The 21,180-nt window shown below is 31.0% G+C and overlaps 2 protein-coding genes across 2 annotated transcripts in view; both read left to right on the top strand.

Annotated features, from left to right (window-relative positions):
* LOC148233092 (uncharacterized) overlaps nt 1–21,180 on the top strand; it is a 535,519-nt gene that overhangs the window by 487,707 nt on the left and 26,632 nt on the right. The window lies entirely within an intron of this gene.
* On the top strand, nt 6,828–19,275 carry LOC148233093 (uncharacterized). The gene is made up of 2 exons (XM_088190646.1): nt 6,828–7,079; nt 17,979–19,275. Exons 1-2 carry the CDS (start codon nt 7,063–7,065, stop codon nt 19,273–19,275), a joined length of 1,314 nt encoding a protein of 437 aa, XP_088046772.1. The 5' UTR covers nt 6,828–7,062.

Genomic DNA, 21,180 nt, shown 5'->3' with positions numbered 1-21,180 from the left:
AGCACAGCATAATCCAATCTAACCTTACATCAACACTTCATGGTTAGGCTAACGATTTAATTATCATTCGCCTAATCTGACACAATCTTACATATAAAAGTAACTAGTAAAAAAATTATATCTCTTAAATTCATCCTGTTTTATAATATTTCTCTTGTTGTATTTTTTTGTAGACAAGAAAATATATTATAAGCCAGCCATGGTTTATTACCAGTAACTTTAATGTATGTATTTAAATGTTGCAAAAATAGGAATGTATACAAAGTGTGTTTATTACATTTTGTTATGGATAGGGTTACAAAAGTTAAGTTGCAAAAAACTAAAAGAATATGATGATTATTTGCTATTGATTAGATTTTTAATAACAAACTGCGGATTAGATTTTATCAATTAAGATGGATGGCATAAATTTTATATAAGCAACTTAAATCTAACTTGATCCGAAAATTTGATTATGGCATCTAACATAATTTTATGAAACTATCACAATCTAATATAACGCAATATTTATTATTTTTTAGTTACATTATTTACCAATAAACATGTCATACGCTAGAATATGTTTTTAATATTTTATATATAATACAACTTAATTACATTTTTTCGCTATTAAATATTTGCTATATGTTTTTTATTACATAAAATTCTTTGATGAAAAATTGTTTTTGATTATTATGCGTACTAATCAGCGCCATAGTAAATTAATCTTACTAGAATTGTGCTGAATAATTAATTGCTTAACTCAAATAAAATGTATCTTATTAATCATTTAAAATCCTTTTTGACTAAAAATAAATACATTTCACCTCATCCCTTAACTGACAATATGACCATCACTTGCGTGTCAACAAAGAGATATCAAATCAAGTTGACGTGTAACTGGAAAAGCTTTTTAAAAGCGCAAATATATTATAGTCAGTGGTTCTCATTTTTATAAATATATTTTAAGCAGACCCACATATGTTAATGAAATGATCATATGTATCACGATATTTAGAATGTTAATGAATAGATCACAATCCTCATCAATAAGATAACGTAGAATTATTAGGAAGAATGTTTACATTTTTTATATAAATACATACAATTGTGTCATGCATTCCAATTTACTATCTCTATGTGCCATTTTTCACAACCCCTGCCTGACTTCGACCGTTGCCCCCTTCAATTTGTGTAAGTGACATTGATAGCTTTCTAGTGAATGGACACGCCAAAAAATATAACGCCAATCAGTGATTTGGTAGTGTTGTTTTTCGCAGAAACGTTGAAATTTTTTCTCCGTTTCGCTCGTTTTTTTCTATGTCACATACACATGCGAGGGTTAAAAGGTGTCAATTTCAATTGTTTCGCTTCTGACGCGTTTCATTGCGTTTTTATTTTTTTTTTTCACGTCGGACGTTTGCGCAATTCTTAACAAGTCGATTCAATTTGAGATGTTTTATTTGCTTTTATTTTTTAAAGAAAGGAACTTTAATCCATCGACGCTGCAGCACTACAATATTATAAACGCAGCGGAATTAAATACATTTATTATTACAGCATATTTATAATATAAAATTATTATTTTATGTTTATAACGCTATATTTAAAGCATTAGGCTAGTGCGCGTCATGTTACAAAGAAATATTTATAATGAATACATATATTTTATTTTAATACAAAAATAATTCTCAGCCTAATATAATTTATGTAAGTGTTACTTCTATAAAAAAAAACGAGCTTTAAACCATAATTTAAAATAAATTTTACTTTTTTAAGTATTCCCATATTTTAAAAATAAGTTATTTAGGAATAAAAATTTAATAATTTAGACTAGAAAATATATTAGTATACACGACGCGATTGTTTACCCTCTTCTTGCTGACGTCACGAGTGAGCTGTCCGGTCGAAATAATAGTAGATGTTGCTATTAATCGTATGTTAGGTTTGTGAGAAATTTATCCCATATTTGACACTTATTAAACTAACTTTAGTTATGGTTGAATTACAATACCTTTTTAAATTAAAAACTACCCATCTCTTTGGATATAAAAATATAAAGTTGTGATATGCAAGCCCTTCCATCTCAAATACGGTGTTGGATTCCATCAAAGACATATTCTAAGGCTACCAAAAGTTATGCCAGTACGAGCCACGTACAAGAATTTCAAAGACTGAAAAGCTGCAATAATTACTTTTCGAGGGAATCAAAAACAACGATCTCAAAAAATTTGGTTTTGTTTTGCCAGGAATTTAAAGTCTGTCTTGTAGTTTATTATGGCTATACGCAGCAACTCTGTAAGGTGTTGATTCGTGAGTAATGCACGATGCTTTGATTTAATAAATTTCACAGAAATAGGTTGTACCGAAAATCTAAATGAGTCGGTAAACCGCTTTTCTTAAAATGGGATACTTTTATTCTGAAACAAATTCCAAAAATTCTATTGGAGATATAAATGCATTTCAATATATTTTAATGGCGAGATTTTCTTGATACGAAAATCTTAAGCTGATCAAATCCATTTCAAATAGATTAATTTAGAATGAAATAGTATGATTTATATTATTCAGATCTTTAAACTATAAGACTGAAGTCTGGCAATAATTACTATACCAAATTTTTTATCTTTGATCTCAAAAGATCAGATTATTAAGCGGGGGAAATTAATAAATTGTCTTATCATGAGATCATTCTGAAAAGGATGCAGTTTTTTTTTGAGAGCTAAATATTGTTTAAGCCAGATCAGAAATATTTTTCTCCTTTCTCTGTATCCAGTGACGTAGCTACGGTGGGGCGGAGTGGGCGGGCCGCCCCGGGTGGCACTTGCTTGGGGGCGGCATATTCGCGATGGAATCGTCTAGTGTGGTTCTTAACCCTGATTTACTTAAATTTATTTAAACCTACGAATAACAAGAGCTTAACAATAATCAATTTATTATTTTAAGAAATGCTGATTTTATGACTCTGCAAAAAAATGTATGGAGGGGCGGCAAATTTTAGGATTGCCCCGGGCGGCACATACCCTAGCTACGCCACTGCCTGTAGCGCCTGAGTTAAAAATTGCAAATGTTTCATTATGTCAGTCAAGAACATTAAATCTCGTAACCATTATCTTTGAGTTAAGGGTACAATTTATCCTTTTCTTTAAAAAAATTTATAAGAGTAAATTGAACAAATCGAATTAGTATTTACATAATAAGTTAATAACCACCTCACAATACAATGAAAAAATACATCATTTGGAAAATATTCACATTCTAACTCTTCGATGAATTTTTTGACTGTGCATATGTTCAAATGTAATTTATAATCTGTAGAACCATCTTGACAACATCATCATATTTAAAATATTCAGCTGCATAATTTTTACTGTGAAATATGCATTGAAGAGGTTTAAACCGCGAAAATCAGGAGGCCAATGTGACCTACATTTTTACCTAACATTGAAGGTACTCCTTCTTTGAGTGCTACTAAATCGAGCATTTTTTATAATTATCATCTGCAGAAACATAACGAGTACCTGCTATACCTGAAGAACTCGCCACTGTGCCTCGCTAAAGAGCCGCATGCGGCTCGCAAGCCGCCATTTAGCCATGTGTGACATATACAATACAATGCTATATGATATTCGCTTTTGTAGACACGATAATTATGCGTATTTAATTTTTTTCTAATATCTAGTTGAGTTTCATAGCCAATCTTAAATAAATATTGCGGTTATTAAAAAAATCGTAGCTCCGTTAACAAAATTAAATCAAAAAGTTTTATTTTATTTTAAATTGAATAACTTTAAAACAGCTTGGATAATACAAAAAATACTATTTAATATTTAACACAATTTTTGCAGCGTTTTCCAACAGTATTTTTTTTTATTATATACATACTTATATTTTATGTCATTAAAATCTGTAATTGTGCTACAAATACAGACGTACATACAAAAATTTTTGGGTTAAAAATTCTGAAAAAGTGTCAATTTTTCAAATATACATATTCTTATTTTTCCCCAGAACGCCATTTATATATTAATTTTTAATGTTGTAAAAAAGTTTTTAAAACACTCGCATACCACATTAATGCTAACTAACTAACTGATTTTTTAACATCATTGAATCAATGGCTGCTTATATGTAAATATGAATATTTAGAGATCAGTCACGTAGAACAAGGTCCGGGAAGTATGGAGGATGAGTAAGTAAAATTTTTATACTTATAAAGCAACTGTATTTTATTTTGTCCAGAATGTGGATATTATGAAACAGCAATGAAACACAAAGATGACAACTCAAAATATTGTGCTTCTAATCGTACACATCAATACGTTCTTCTAAAAAAAATTAAGAATCAATAAAAAAATATAAAGCACCAAAATTTAGCTACGCCTCTAACAACTATCTATCCACCTTGTTAACATTTTCCTGATTTTTTTTTCTAGCGCTTTATTAGCACAATATATTTATGTACATTTTTTTCAATATTGAAAACATTTCATTTTCGGACATAAATCACCCCCTGCAGCCGGACCTGTACTGAGCGCCTATTTCTCCCCTGACACAAATCACGGCTTGTGTCGATGAGGCGTGTTGCGCGCCACGGCCGCGTGGAGGCAGCACCGTACGACTCGGAAACACATGGCGCGCGTGAAATATGTTCGCCCATCGATTACTCTGCGACGTTTTCGTTAAGATATTTCGTGTTTTTATTGTGAGGTTGTTATTTAATGATTTTTAATAAATTCAACATTATGAAGATTAGGTTTGAGTATAAATGGAATCAGTAATGGCGGAAGTTGAATGACTGGAAAATGTTTAAACAAACTAACGCAATGGAGCAGTGGCGAGAAAATTGCTTATAAATTGAAGGTTGCTGGTTCGAATCTCTACTGGCTAATGTTATTTTTTTAATTGACTTTGATGTCAGGTAGATCAAAATATTTCATTTATTTGCTTTTTTTAACTCTTAATATTTTAATGGATGAGAATCGAATTTAATATCATATGAAGAATTTTAGTAAAAACTGTTAATAAATAATTACTGTGTTAGTATCATATATTTAAAAAATTAATAAAAATTTCCTTAAAATAAAGTATATGTTTGTGTTATTAAAATAATAATAGATTGCCTAAAAGACAAAGTTGAGATATTTAAAGCGTTTATTTTTTAGGTATTTGGTGAAGTTTTAATTGAAAGATTATAATTAAAAGAGGGGCCGTTAAACCTTTTTTTATCAATCGTCCACTTTTGCATATATTTTATCGGAAAATTTATTTACCGCATACCAACGTTGCAGTAACCTAAATGAATGCAAGTGTGAAATAATTTTAAGGATTGTAAAAATAGCGTTACTTGAATTTATATTTTTATTTATACATACATAGTTAAACATGTAAAGTTGTTACATAGCAATGTTTAAATTTATGAAGAAAAAACAAAATTTGTAGCACCCGTCGCCTACTATAGAATCCTGAATCGACCACTAATGGTCGATATGGATCAACATACTCTTTTCAATAGGTATATTTTTTATCAAAATTAAACTAATTAAACAACATCGCATATGATGTATGTGAATATATCAGTATAAATCAATAATAATAATCTAATGAAAACACTGCACTTTAATCCATATTTAAGAATAATAAAAGCCCTTTTTCGGATAGCACAACATAATCTAAGTTAACACAAGTTTTTGATAAAAATTATGTTTAAAAACTTGAATACTTTATGGTACTGATTTCGAATCAAATGTGCAAGTTGAATTCTCCAATGTGATGAAAAGTTTCATCTAGTTTTCCAAACTTAAAATGCTGTCATAAAAAAAGTTAACTTTTCTTTTCAAACAAAGAAAATTTTAAAATGGTTTAAAAAAACTTTTACGTCAACGTCACAAATTATGACGTTATGCTAAAGTGATTCATGACGATTAAAATGCAACGACGGCGCCGAGTGACTATTGTGTGGTTAAAGTTGTAAACGGTTCTTAATCCGCAAGTCAAACTTAACGGGACTTTCGCGAGGGTCGAACTTTCGCGACTGCGCTCGATATTCGGCCTAGTTTTGCTCTCTCGCACTTTTGGCGATTGCAGACTGAGAAATTATCTAGGGACATCTTAGAAATGACCAGACACTTTTATTCTATAATAGCAACATCATTTTTGATGTATAAAAATGCATCTATAAGAACTTGAGAATAACATTTTATCGCATTGTATTATAATTACTTTTTCGATAACACTAATCGATATCTTATTTACGAGATAGGTAATAATCAGTAAGTTTCCTAAATACCGCAGGACAGCTAAAAAACATAATATATACACACATACACTTTAAATATTTTACTAGTGTTACCTTACTTCTTTTACTGCTTTACACCCTTGTTTCAAATTTAGATGGCACATGTCAGAGAAATGTTCGCGAACGCTGTCTTTATGGTCGTGACGTCCAGATATAAAAGTCACAGATGAAAGTCATCTACAATAGCATCGACGGATTGTCGACACCGCCCCTCATCAATTTCATAAACTGATCCATGTAATACGCGCTACGTCGAGAATATCGCTAAGATACGATCCTCACTCCCTTTTATGTATATGTCTGATGAATTTTCTCTCTTACAAGAAAATGAATATTGAAATTAAAATTGGGGTAGATTTTGACTTATGAAATAACGTGTACGTCGTCATAGGAGGTCCGCTCTAGTATCCACCTTTGGACCTCTGGTGAGACCTGCGATTGGCGGGGTGTCCGGTAAAAGCGGTACGTTGGCGCGGGGCGCGTAGTGGGGCCCCGTGCGCGCGCACGCCTCCGCCCCCGGGGTGGCGCCGCCGCGGCGCGAGACGCCCTCACACGGCCGCCGGCTTTCGCCCCGACCGTACCGGCGAGTGCCGGACCGCTCCGTCTTCGCACAAGTGAACGTAGAGTGTGACGTCGCGCTCTAGTGTGAACAGTGAAAAAGTTGAAAAACAACAAAATAAATAACAAAAAGAAACAAAACAGTGATAAATATATTCCAAAAAAAAAATTAAAAAGTTTTTTGAAAGTGCGCCGTTAGAAAATGTTGCGAACGTGATACGTCTGCAATGGTCAGACCATTGTGGTGAGTAGTTTGCTTTATTTTATAACTTATTGTTGTTGTTATTTGTTAGAAGTTTTATTTGCATTGATTTTTTTTTATCTTAAAATTAATTTAGTGATCTTTTTATAATCATACTTCAGTCATCTCATTAACCAGCTGCGGTGGCAGAGTAGAGCGAATCACCAATATGCATAAATTATATCATTTATATAAATAAAAACAATTTTAGTAAATAAATTTTAATTCTGACACTTTTTGAAATTAGTTGCAAAAAGTTTTGAAACTTTTTTGGATCTCTTTTATATACACTAATAAAAAAATGAAATGCTAATGTTACACAATCGTTTATATAAAACTAATCTCAGTTTTTAATTTATTTTTAGTAAAAATGCTCATTATTTGTTTTCGTATAGAACGTATTAATTTTCAACTTTATATTCAATGATAAGTACAAAAGCTTAATTAGTGTTTTTTTCTATATTTTATATAAGGATTTTATTAATAAAAACGATAAAAAATGGACAATATTTCTCGGGAAACTTTTCTCAATCAACATTTAAACACAAAAAAAAACATAATTACACTTATAAAACCATTTTTTCATTAATTTTACGATGTTTGTCAATAATTTTGTGAAAAACAATTTTTGTTCAAATACCTCAAGTGATAGAACAAAAAATCTGACAATAACTGGTTTTTATTAAAAATGCTATAAAAAAATTAAGACTATTTTTGAGGAAATATAATTAAATTTATAAGAAAAAACTTCACGTTTTTTAGTCTCATAGTGATTGTTAAAAAAATTGCATTGGTTTCTTAGAAGTTTCAACATGCGTCTTTAATAGTATTTTTAGTAAAATCTACATAAAATGTGTTTTGCAAATTCAACAACATATATATTTGTACCAAATACTATAAACACGAAATAGTATTTTTTTTAAATAAATGAAATTGTATTAATATTTCTTTTATGCAATATTTAACTAATTCAAAAACAAAATTGTCGTTTATGCAAAAAAAAATATGGTTAAATTATTATAAAAAGTTAAAAATACTCAGAACTGAAATAAAATACTTTAAAACTGTCTTTATGTTACTTACATAGTTATGTTACTTATATACTTATAAAGTTATAATATTCAAACATTATCAATTGAAATAAAGAGAGCAAATGAAACATCACCGGAATAAGTGTTATTTAAATACGAATTATCTCTAATTGCACATAGAAATCTACAAAACAACAATTATTTATTAAAAAAATACAAATATTTTCAACTCGAGTTTTTGAGATAATATTTATATATTTTTTTAAATAAAATATTATCACAAAAACTTATCTGAGAATTTGCTGTATAATAGTTTTTAAATACAGTACTATAAATACAAAATATTTATATAAAATATAAAAACTATCCCTTTAAAATTTTAAGAAAAGTTGCCAATGTTGCAAAAAAGTTGTTATTTTAAATATTCTGCAAAAAAGCAGTTTTAATTAATTTTAAAATACATTTTTTTTAATACCTATTTATAAATTATTTAAAAACTACCCTGAAAAAGTTTCTTTGTTTTTAATTAGTATAAAAAACCTAATATTTAATTCATACTTCAACGAAATAAATACTATATCAAAGTTGTTTAAAAATTAAGTTAATATTAAGAAATCTTGTTAAATATTATGAATAAATAAAATATATATTTTATAAATATTGATAAATTAATTAAAAATCTTAAAACATAATAGCGATCCCTATTAAATTTTAATAACTTTTATTTAAGCTCAATGGTACAAAAATAGGAATAAACACAAATTCTAAATATCGTATCATTATCTATGATTACAAATAATAATAAGAGCAATTATTCTGCTATTGATGATGGTAGCGCCTCATCTCATAGTGGCGCATAATTGCACTGTTTCCTCCGCGCGACGCTATCCTGATAGCTCACCGCGGCGCTAAATTTGCATCCGCGATTGGCGTCGTCGCGTGCCACAGCCGAAAACGCAAATAATGTAAATGGGATTGAATCTCGTTAAGCCGCCCATTAAGCTGGCGACGCCAACCGGCGACGATTCGCTCATTACGGCGCCCAAGTAACCGAATAATCTAATAACATGTGCTCACCGCAACCCTAACCCCCGTGAATGAAACGTACCCGCCGGCGCCTACCTGCCAGATACCCCTGAAAAAATAATAAGGCTACGTAGTAGATAGGGGTTGAAGGTTTAAAAATTAAGAACGAGGGCGCCTAATTACGAGGTCGAGTTTTCTGATATTATTTTATAAAAGGGTGGAGAGGAAAGAGCAATAAAACTATTTTTTATTTTAAAATTTCCTATTGTGTACAATACATAAATTCTAAGATATGTATCAAATTGAATAGTAAAATAAATTTTAAATGACCACAAATTTTTTAACTGTTTTATACACACATTACATATGTATTTTATTAAAAAATAGTATGGGTATTAAATTTTTATTCCCCTCTTTGTCATTATTTTTTCGACAGCAAAATAAATTTATAAATTTTGTAAAATTATTTAATATATATAAAATTCTTTATGTGTATTTTAGAGTCAAAGTATATATAAACCACTTCTAAAATACCTTAACAGTTGCAGAAATGTGATAAATTAAACCTAAAAAAGAATTATTTTACGAAAATGTATTTTTACAAATCATATTGCTTAAATTTAATTAAATATTTTAATTCATTTTTATTTTTTATTTTAGAATATTTATATAAAGCCAACGATAATAATGTTCGGTATTACCCCACTGATAAAAATTAAATGAAAATATTTACACTTATTGAATTATTTTTATTATATTTACCCACAGTTACATTTCAATCAAGAATTTAATATAATTTTCATTTAAGCATTACCCACCGTCGCACATACACACGCCCAATGCGTTAATCGAATTAAATCCGTTGTATAATTTCAATTCGCTCGCAAACAATAACGCTAAACGTATAATTAGCTGAGATAAAATGATATATTATCGTGTGCATAATTCGTTTAGTGAGCGCGTGAAATCGCATTATCCCGATAAAGGGGGAGACCGCCCGCGTACGTGAAGTGAACACGTTAAACGGCACGGTGTTTTGTAAAACAACAATATTTCGAAATGATACAAGCCACACGTAAACAATTTACTAGAGAGAGCTAAATAGCGCTTTGATAGCCGCGAGTGGTGTTAATTGCAGCGATAGATTGATTATTTTTTCAAGGAGCAACACTGTCCGACGCACGGCAACAAACGATAAATGTCAAATTTCAATTAAAAATTTGAAACTATTTTTTGTTTCTTGAAGCAAAGTATAATATTTAATATAATATATTGTTAGTTCCACTATAATCTGATTTAGCTATGTTTTTATTTTTAATACAGTTAAAGACGATTTTGCAATGTGAATTTTTATGGATTGTGCGGGGTAATACCGAACATTGAAGACAATAAAAACAAGTCATTAGATAAATTATAGTTGCTATTTTATCGCTATGATTGTTGTTCGATATGCTTCTAATTCACAATATAACACAAAAATCTGTTATTTAATAATACTTTTCTTTTATTTTTGGTTAGTTTGACAAATTTAATATTAAAGCAAATATAAAATTCAGATCTCTTAATCATAAAAATCGTTCTTTTATGTTTCATTATTATATGAAATGATTTTTTTATTTACCCAATTTTTTAATTACAGTGTTACAGGTTTATAAATGATTTTCTCGCTTTGACATTTTTTTTAGCTAGTAACACTATTCGGTGCGCTTCTTTAAGTAAAACTTTATAAACGTCAAAATTAATTAAATATTTTTTTCTGGTAAATTTGTTAATATGATAATACATCATTTTTCGACTACAGATTTTCGCCATCTTAATGATCTTGCTATATTGTAATGTATTTTTTTATAATAAGATGAAAAGGTTCATGCAAAAATATTATTTTTGCTATTAGGACAAATTGTAGCGGCACTTTTAGTGATTTGTCTTGATTTATCAGTACTGTGTTTAGGGTTTAGGGCCAGTGCGTGAAGTTATGCAAGGGCTCTTGCATTTCATGGTCTATATAATGTAGTGTAGAATTCACAACAACCCCATAAACCCTGGGGAACTGTCCGAGGGTCGCCCTTAGTGCCGAAACGACCCTCTTTTCGCAGCCCCTATCTCGGCGAAAATGCACCGGGAAAATTAGTACATATTCTTGTCGGAGACCGACAAATTTTCCAGGGTTTTCCCCGTGTAATCACGTCGAAGAAACATTTATTTTTTCGTTACAAGCCTATTTATAGCTGTATTCATGTATTCATGGTTGGGTTAAATAAGTTGTTTAATATAATTCATTCGCAATAAATACTCAGACAAGTATTAAATTAATATTTATAATTATTATATGTATTTCTAATGAAACATATAATTTAATTATAAGATAATATAGTTGAACTTAAAATGATTACTTAATTCAAGCTTTTTAAAAAATGTATTATTTGATTTTATATAATTGATACTTATTATTTTTGGTGTCAAATAAAAAAAATCTAATTCGTTTGCAATTACTTCTGCTACAAAAGCATTCGCTTATTTAATATATTATTTTTCTACAAATATATACATAGCTATTGTTTTCCAAAAGTCACGTTCTCAATCACCTTCATCCACTCACGGTCACGTTGTCGAAAGTGTCTTTTGCGACAGAGTCGACTGCTGTGCTAAGGGTTAAATCCTGGATTTTGTGCGAGATAGTGTCCCCCAAATCCTCGGGTCGGGCGGTTCAGTCTCTTATTCTAATCCAGGAGCTTCGCCTACTGATTTACAGCGCAGAGTCTACGAGCCTCCCTGACGTCAGGACGCACTCGAAGAAAAGTGATAATTTCTTAATCCGGCCGACCGACGGGGCCGTTATTACTTGAGCTGTCTGCAATAAATAATAATTATTTTATTTAATATTTATTTTAATTCATTCTTTAGAATTCCACTATATATTTCACTTGATATTTTGTTCAAGTTTTAAATTATTCTTAGTAAAAATTAAATTTGAATCTTATTATGATTCCATCAAATGTTTAAATAAACTTTTTTTCAATTGAAAAGAAAAAAAATAAAAATGGAACGAGCCTAAAAAGAAAATTTATGGTGATTATGGTTGTAAGAACTGTATTTGAATAAGCTTGGATGATAACCACATTATTTAACTATTTAACTTACAAAAATATGTATTAACGTTTTTCCTCAAATTCTGCCTATGACTAACATTGAACATCGGTAGATTTTGTTATAATTTCCGTATTTAATTATTTTCGACGTATTTACTTTCTTATTTCGTCTCGGTTTTGTTTATTATTTTAATATCTACAATATCGATTTTTTTATAATATACCAATCGTAAAAATGCTATTAAAAATATTTATTAAATAAAAAAGGTTAGATTTGGCAAAAATTGTATAATAATGTTTCTGTTTAATTATCTTTAGTATTCTTTAATATGTATAGTAAACATATAGATAATAAATAGTAGAGATTTGTTACATCATGATTGTTGCAAATCTGTCATTGAAAAATGTCAAATTTGCAACTGTCAACGCTTAACATATTAACGTGGAAACAAACATTAATAAACAGTAGACTATTATTTGCACTACTATTTATTATAATTAATTATTTGTAAACGATTTATAACATTACTTTAAATAAAAAAGGTTTTTGTTTTAAATACCATATTTTAACTCTGTATTTATTTAACTGGGTTATTTTCAGATATTTCGCCTAGCAACTATTTTTAATTAACTCTGCCAATATTGATGAAAATCTGAATAAAACTACTGCATTTATCGTGCCCCCATAGAAGCATTTGAAGATCAATTTGTTTATCAACTGCATTTTCAATGGTTCAAATGTGGTATAAAACTGAAATAACATTGTTTTTATAAACCTTACTTAACTCTTTCATATATAATTTGGTTACCATATTAATCTATTAATCATATTAACTGTGTTAAGTATTTTAATTATGAAAAACTATCTTGCTTATAGTTTATAATAATTAGTATATATTAATTATATTATGGCTTTTATATTATCTTATTAAATATTTATATTAAATAAATATTATTATTTACACTAGAATCAACAAATAAAGGACCTGCATCTTAAACGCGCGCGCGGTTTATCTCGCTAGGGTGGTTTATCTAATTTGAGGAGCAGGCTTCTAAGGAGACAAACCTAAACCTAGTCCCTTCACCAATGCCAATAATTTAATTGCCAGCAATACACATAGTACACATATATACATATTAATTAACATTATTTTAAGACCACGTAATTAAAAATAAAGCTGAACCAAATCACTAATTGATACAACAAAGTAGCTAGATATGTAAATAATAAGTAAATTTCTAAAATCGTAGATTGAATTATTTGCGAAATAATTTAATAGGGGGCTATGTATTTTACATTACTTTTTTTATAGTTTTATTGTTTTAAGACAGACTAGATTTATTAGATTTATTTTATAATAATCAAATATATGAAGTAGCTATATTTGCATCAGAATAGATGAGTATAATGTTTTAATAAGAATAATTTATTTTAATCTAGTTTGATTTTTAACTCCACATGCAATAATGTTATGACTCGTTCCGGTTTTATGGCTACAATATCTTGTCATATAATTCGCTTTGCGGTCAAACGACCAACACTGTTCGTACTCCGCTGGGAATAGCGCGTAATCTTGTAGCGGCTGAAAACGCCTGACCTGAAGCGCTCCACGGCTGCCAACTGAGCAAACAGCGCGACAGGGTGGGCAACTTGATTGCTTAGCGATCCCTGAGCGGACTTGTTTTGACTGCAAAGCCGTTCAGTGTGTACACAATTTATAGTGAATGTATGTCGGGTATGTATCGTAGGTTGTATATAAATATATTATAGGAGAGTGTTTTATATTTTGATTAATTCATACATTATTTTTATGCCTAACTCACATGACCGCGTAAAAAATATGTTATAGTTTTGTCATATAAAAATGTCTATGTAGATCAAATAAGTAGATGAAATGCAGAATGAAATCGTGAATGGGGGATTTTTTATACTAGAAATAAAATTATATGTAACATTTAATCAATCTTTAATATTGAAAATTATGCCACATTTTACTGCAATTTTGACATCACTGCACATATTTTAATGCAATTTATATAATAATATGTATTTAAAAAGTTAAAAATATATTAATTAAATTACGTTGTAATGGTCAACAACAACGGTTTTATAGCCAAATCAATTAAAGCGACAACTTTTTTCTTATGAATTTGGTTACAAAATCGTTTTTGTTGGCCATTGATATGTAATTTAATTTAAAGTAAATAAATATATATAAATGTGTTTTAATGTTATCATGGCCAAAACTGATGCTTAAAGAGTTTATTATCCACGACCTAACACTTTCATTGGATTTAACACGATTGCAATACAAACGATGAAAAATATTTTAAAATTGCTTTTAATATCTTTTTTCCTTGTTTTATTTTTTGCCACTAAACTCGTGCAGGTTTTATTAAAAATACAGCATTTAAATTTTAGTGGTAAGGTGCATATATTATAGTTAAAATCGAATGTCTATTACAACAGCACATCTATGAAAAAGTTCATCAGTGAAAACGGATGACTTTCTATTATTTCTTACGCCTCTTCTTGCTTAAGTTCCATTGTTTCGTCTATCTATAAACAAAATGGTGATTATTTTTGGCACTGGAAGAATAAATCACTGACCAGATCAGGAATTGAAACAGTCGTTTAAAACACACTAAGAACCCTCATTGAATCAATGAGGTGTAAAAAATACTATCTCGCGTATTGCAAGTGTAATGTTAGAAACGCTACATACATATCATACAAACTAATTTATATATCTGCTAAAACAAAGATTGAAAAGTTTTGGTACGCCAATATGAGAAAAAAAGTTAATTTTAATAATATACCTGTAGTTAGCTACAATCGCATTTTTTTACAAGAAATTTTATTTAATAAATATGAAAAATATAATTATTTTGTACGCCTCTAAAAAATGTATTTAATTACATTTTAATAATTGTTATTCGTGGCGTTATGACCAAATTAATTTATTTTTAATATGCATACATTTAAATTAATCGAACTATTTAAATTATATTATATTTTCTTTTTATATATATATATATGGTTTTTTTTCATTCGAAACAATAATTTAATTATTGTCAAATCACCGACACTGTACGTTCGCGAACATGCAAGGTAAAATCGCACGTTATTATAATTTTCCCGAAATTAACCCGCGTTCGCGGATCCCGTCGCAAATTCATCCCCACACCTGAGGGGGATTAGATGATTACAAGTTCACGTGAATCTCGAGCCTAGCCGAGCTCGGTTTTGCGGCGGCCATTAGGCCAAATGACATGGCAGGCCAGGAACGCGAATTGCCCATATAGAAATCGTGTTGCGGCACTCGTTAAGTCCTCTGTCTTTAATAATAATAATACAAGCGCCGCTGCCATATTAACCTGAGACGCTAATTCGCAATCACAAATTGAAAAATCGATAATGAAATAAAAAAAATGGAGGTATTACTTTATTTTTCACTTTTAGCGTGTCGGTGTAGAAGGGTGACATTGTACCGACGTCATTCTGTATCCGATCATTCACTCTCAATCAATTATATGTGACTATATGCTTTTGACGTAAATTCTTGATTTCTAAGAAGTGAGAATTTTAAAATCGTATAAATTAGTGCTTAGCAAAAATGATAATAATATTTTTTCAACAAAAGCTCAGTGATAATTTTAGTTCTTAACGTCTAACAGTAATTTATTTACAATTATTTGTTTTATATAGTAATTTTTACTCTATTGAATTAAATATATTTAGAATTAACTTTATTGATTTAAATATAATACTTTGCAGTTTAATTCAATTAAATGAAATGCATTATTTTGTTAAACAAAATGTTTTACAAAACATTTTTAAAGTGAAAGCCTGCGATATTTTTTTACCTACATAAATACCCAGCGTTGCTTGGACTCTTTGTTATTAAGCTCTGTGTTGTAAAAAGACTACAATTATTTTGATTCATATGATATTTTTTCTTTTAAATGTATCAGTATATTTCAATAATTCTACTGTAATGTTTTATCATAGCTCTTTTTTTTGTTTTGTTGTTTGAGGTAAAAATTGTTATGAATTAGGAGTGCCCACTCTAGAAAAAGCCACATATATTTAATTATGTTAAAAGAAAGGTGATTTAAAATTTACCCCAGCAACTTTGCCTTTGAGATAAGTGTATGCTCATTGACTCAAATATATTAAAGTTAAGAGACACGCTGATCAGTATTTTCGCATTTAGAGCAACTTTTTAAAAATGTTTCCTCAATAACATATAGAAGAAATGTTTTGACGTACATTTTTTATGTCAGGGTTCTTAACATGGGGTCCTTTAAGGTATTTCGTGTGGTGCGTGGTCAATGATATAAAAAAAAATATTTTTATTTCAACCAATCAACGCTAAAATAAATGCTTGACAATGACACATTTGTTTTAATAAGGGGTCCGATGGATTCACCTAATTGGCAAAAAGGTCCATAGAACAAAAAGGGATAAGAAACCATGCTACGAAGTAGCATATTTGGAGCTGCAAATTAAAGAAAAATTGTATGGCTGTTTTTCAGATAGTTTTAAAGACATTAGGTGTGAAATTATGCAGTTTTTACACTCTCCAACATTATGTATATACTATTTAAATATTTCATAGACGTATAAATTGAAATATTATAAATGACAAAATATTTAGTGTCTTCTTTTTCAATAATGGCCCTACATGGTTATGCAGACAAAACTATGATCATATTCTAAATTTCTAGTTTCTAGCTGAAATGGTTTGAAAAAATTTAGCGAACATACATATACTATGGGTTTAATGAATTATTATTGCTATGTATCTTATTTTATTTTATTTGGACAAACAACATAATTTCTCTGCATATTCTTTGTCTTAGGCCACACTTTCACTTACAGCAGCAATATTCAGTATCTTTAATTTTTTTCACTCCGTTGCAAATTGTTCGCTCAGTAGGACGATGAAATTGATTATAATTTTACCGTAAATTTTGATACACAGTTCGTACAGAATTGTTATATCTGTAGAACACTTGGACAATTTTAACGCGTTAAGCGGTGGTGAGCGATCCAATTTGTGAACGTGGTGTTGTAAACTAGCATTTGTCACTTTTAACACACGTGATTATTGACAGCTGTCTGATTTACAGTGCTGCCAACATAAGAAACTCGAATTGAATCATTCTGTATTATATAATCCTAGTGCTACTGTTAAATACAAATGTATTATTTGTGCAGTGAATTTAACACTAAGACTACCTCGGTTATTTAAATTTTTTTGGCCATAATATAAACATATCACTTAGTTTGCTAATTTACATAAAATATTTTTTCGGTTGTACTATTTCATGCATCCCTTATTTTATATATTTTTAATATATTATGCATATTAGATTGTCTTTTGATTTAATTTTTAGAATATAACTATATTATAAGGTAGGTGTTGAAAGGATCGTAGAATCATCAATGACATCAAATAGGGTAAGGTGTCCCAAGAATGTCAGCTTGCCCTCTTTCAAATGGGATAAACCGTACGTTTGATCTAAACAAAGCAACATTTTTTGCAATACTTCTTATCCACATTCTCATACCTATAGTAATTAAATCTCAACACGTGCGGCTTAACTCGAACACTTTGCGGAGTATATATCGAATAGTTACAAAATCTCAAAAAAAACGTTTCAATATTTACCCCGCTACTATATGTCAGTAGTTACTTAACCGAGTAATAGCCTGTTCACTAAAACAAAAAATGTTGCTCTTGTTCTAGGTCCAGTTCGATACCTACGGCTCAAACGAACTTAATGCAATTGAAAAAGCGCAAGCTCGACACTGAAAATGAATTAGATAGCAAGCCAAAGAACATGGGTCCTGGGCGGGGGCGGGTCGCCGGCGATGAGGAAGCTGATATCACAGCGCAGTCTGCCCCCGAAGCTCCGGGGGTGAAGCGGAGACGAAGACTGGAAGATGACGAAGCTCCGGAAGCGCCTATCACTGCCCCTTTGCCCCAAAAGAAACGAGTGCTACTTCCGAACGTGGTGACGGGCCTGAGTCCCACGAGAAAACCCCCGCAAGAGGCAGAAGACGATGAAATGCTGATCAGAGAGACGCAAGCAGCTCTGAGGAGCTTATCAGGAAGCTGGCCACACGAACCTCGCAACTCTCAATACACTAGACCAGAACCGGAAGACTCTCCCGGTTTTGAAAATCTATTCGAAGACAAAAAATCTTGCGTTAAAATGTCTCCATCTTCAGCATCGACGGCCTCTTCGTCGGGCAGCGTAGACGCGTCTTGCTCTTTAAAAGATGTAATCACCTTGCGAGATCCAGCAGAAGAGAATACCAAAACGTATACGAAATTAGATAGCAAATCCAGTAACAAACAAAACAAAAAAATAGATACAGATAAAGAGAGATGCGATTCGCCTAAATCGCAAGAAAAATACTCTTCTAGATATGAACCTCCAGATTTTAACGAATTGGTGGATGATTCGTCTAACGATTTAGAAATCGATATGTCTGAACCTAGCAACAGTAACGATAGAGAAGACGACGATCGACCCGATAGTAGACAGAAGAAGAAGATGGAAGAGAAGCGTGAATCTAGTAGGCAGTCTTTGTACAGTGCTTATAAAACGGCTACTGCGTTACACACATTTTCATCTCAATCGGCGTTCAGGCCTCCTTCTGAAAGTGGAAAGCTTGCTAGAAATGCGGGGTTAGGACCTTATCCAGCTGAAGCGACGTTCGTCGGTTATCCGGAAGGTGCGACTAGTGCCACTCACGTTTTGGTTGAGAGCAAAAGTATCGGAAAGAGCTCTTCGGATGGAATGACTGGAGATAGTGGAAATGGATCTAGTAGCAGCTCGGTAGCTCCCATTGGGAAGCAGTATACAGTGCTGCAGCCTGCTGGAACTCCTTCGAGGGCTGCCACCGCTCTTCAAGAAGCCGCCAGGGGTGCTCCGAGCGTGGCAGCTGTCAGCGAATCTAGAAATTCGACCGTGCCCGCGCCCGCCCTCTCGCCCACCAGCCTCGGCAGAGGTGAGAGACCTACTAGTACTAGATAGGCAGAATTTTCCACCCGCTCCATGGTGAAAGTTTTTTAAAAACCGCGCATGGTTACCCTGCGATAAAAAACGATAAGCCGGTTGCGTGTTTTGCTCTGAAAGTTTTCCAAATGGAAGTAGAGTTGAAAAGTTTAAGGATAAGTGAAACGATGAAATAATGTCTCTTGGAATTATAAAACAGTGGTTTTGTAGATGTACATCCATACTCTTTATATCTAGGGTTTTGGTATATTTTTTTAGTATATGATTTATTTTAAAAGTATTTTAGAATTAGGATTAATTTGATGTAATAATGATGATTAATTTATAGATTTGAGTAATTAGTGTCAGTAAATGACGTTATATTTCAATCAAATTAGCAGTTCTGTTTTGAACTGCTAATTTAACTGCTAGACTGTCTTAATGATTACATATTATTTTAATAGTAGTTTTAAGATTTTTAAATCATTTTGGTAATTTCTTGTCGTATCCGCTGTTTGCTCATATGGATATAAATTTCTAGTTTACCATGTAAATGATAGATACGACAATATATCTATTTACCTGTATGTATGCAAAATATCCGACTAAACCGAGAACGTACAGTAACAATGAGTATTGAACTCAACTAGAAACGTTGATGGCGCATATTTTTCGTCTCTCGTTAAATAATAAAATTTTCAGAAATTTAGACCACACCACAAAGTTTATAATATAGAGACTTCGGTTTAGTTTTTTTCTATTGTGTTGTATTTTTAAAATAAAATATAGCTTATGTTATGTTGATTTTTGTAAGAACTAATTAAATTAACTACAATATTATATTTATAAATGAAGCTCAATCGATTTTTCTATATACGTAGATGTATGTAGAATTTTGTAATATGTTAATGTGACTTTAAAAACATTAATAAAATGTTTATTGATTTTTTTTCGATTGGCTTTCTGGCTAAACCTAAGTCTTTATATAAATTATATAATAGTATATATTTTACCAGTATAGCTTTCATATATTGTAGTAATACGAATATCAACAATTTTTAATATTTAGCTCAGAAATATATTAAATGTCTTTAGCGAGAATGATATTTGAAACTTCGCGAATTATTAAAGCTTAAGTACACTGGTATAGGGTTTATATTTCAGTATCAGTTATACCATTCTCTAATAATGTTCATTCCTACATCGGTGTGTTCAGGTCTAGTCAAGAATAAAAAAACTTTAATTACTCACGTGCAAAAGCCTTGTTTGTGCTTAATTTAAATGTTTTCCAAATTTCTAATTGAATTATTTTTTTACGCTTTTGAAAAAATGCAGCAACTTACATAACCAAGAGTTGCGTCACTTTTTTCATATATCTTTCCGCGAAACTGTATTACGTCACTTCGCCGACATTTAGATTAGGCAGTAGCAGTAATACCGCTACCTACCCTTTCTACCAATTTACTTTTCCGTCGGCGCGAAGAAATAATTTCACCGACTGCTTCGCAGAAAACTTGCCATACCTTCCATGCACATACACACACCCTATGTATATCCTTTGTGAGACGTAATTTCTTGGTACGTCGCCTAATTACGGTCCGCGTAGCTTTCAGTTTACCTTTTGAAGTCTTTTAACTAGCGCCGGCGCAAGTTTTACTGCTGCCGCTTCCGCCCGTGCTACTACTATATTTTCCAAGCAGGAAACCGTGTGTCAATACGAGGCGGCGTAGTGGGAAAAAGCTACGTCCTCCAGGTACGCCTCACCCCGTCTCTGTACGGGTGAGATATTGCGTACATTTTTCACCTCGGAGACGAAAAAGTTTTCCATGATTAATAACCCGCATCAAAGGGTGGAAATAAGGAGACGAAGGGGTGGTGGAGTCGGAGGAAAAAGTCTACTGAGTAAATAGAGCTAATAATGTGTTTAATTTCTGTCGCGAAAAA

Source organism: Plectrocnemia conspersa, unplaced genomic scaffold, assembly GCF_051122295.1.
Source record: "Plectrocnemia conspersa isolate PC_06_02 unplaced genomic scaffold, ASM5112229v1 ptg000008l, whole genome shotgun sequence".
Classification (NCBI taxonomy): Eukaryota; Metazoa; Arthropoda; class Insecta; order Trichoptera; family Polycentropodidae; genus Plectrocnemia; species Plectrocnemia conspersa.
This window is presented reverse-complemented; position numbering and strand designations above follow the sequence as displayed.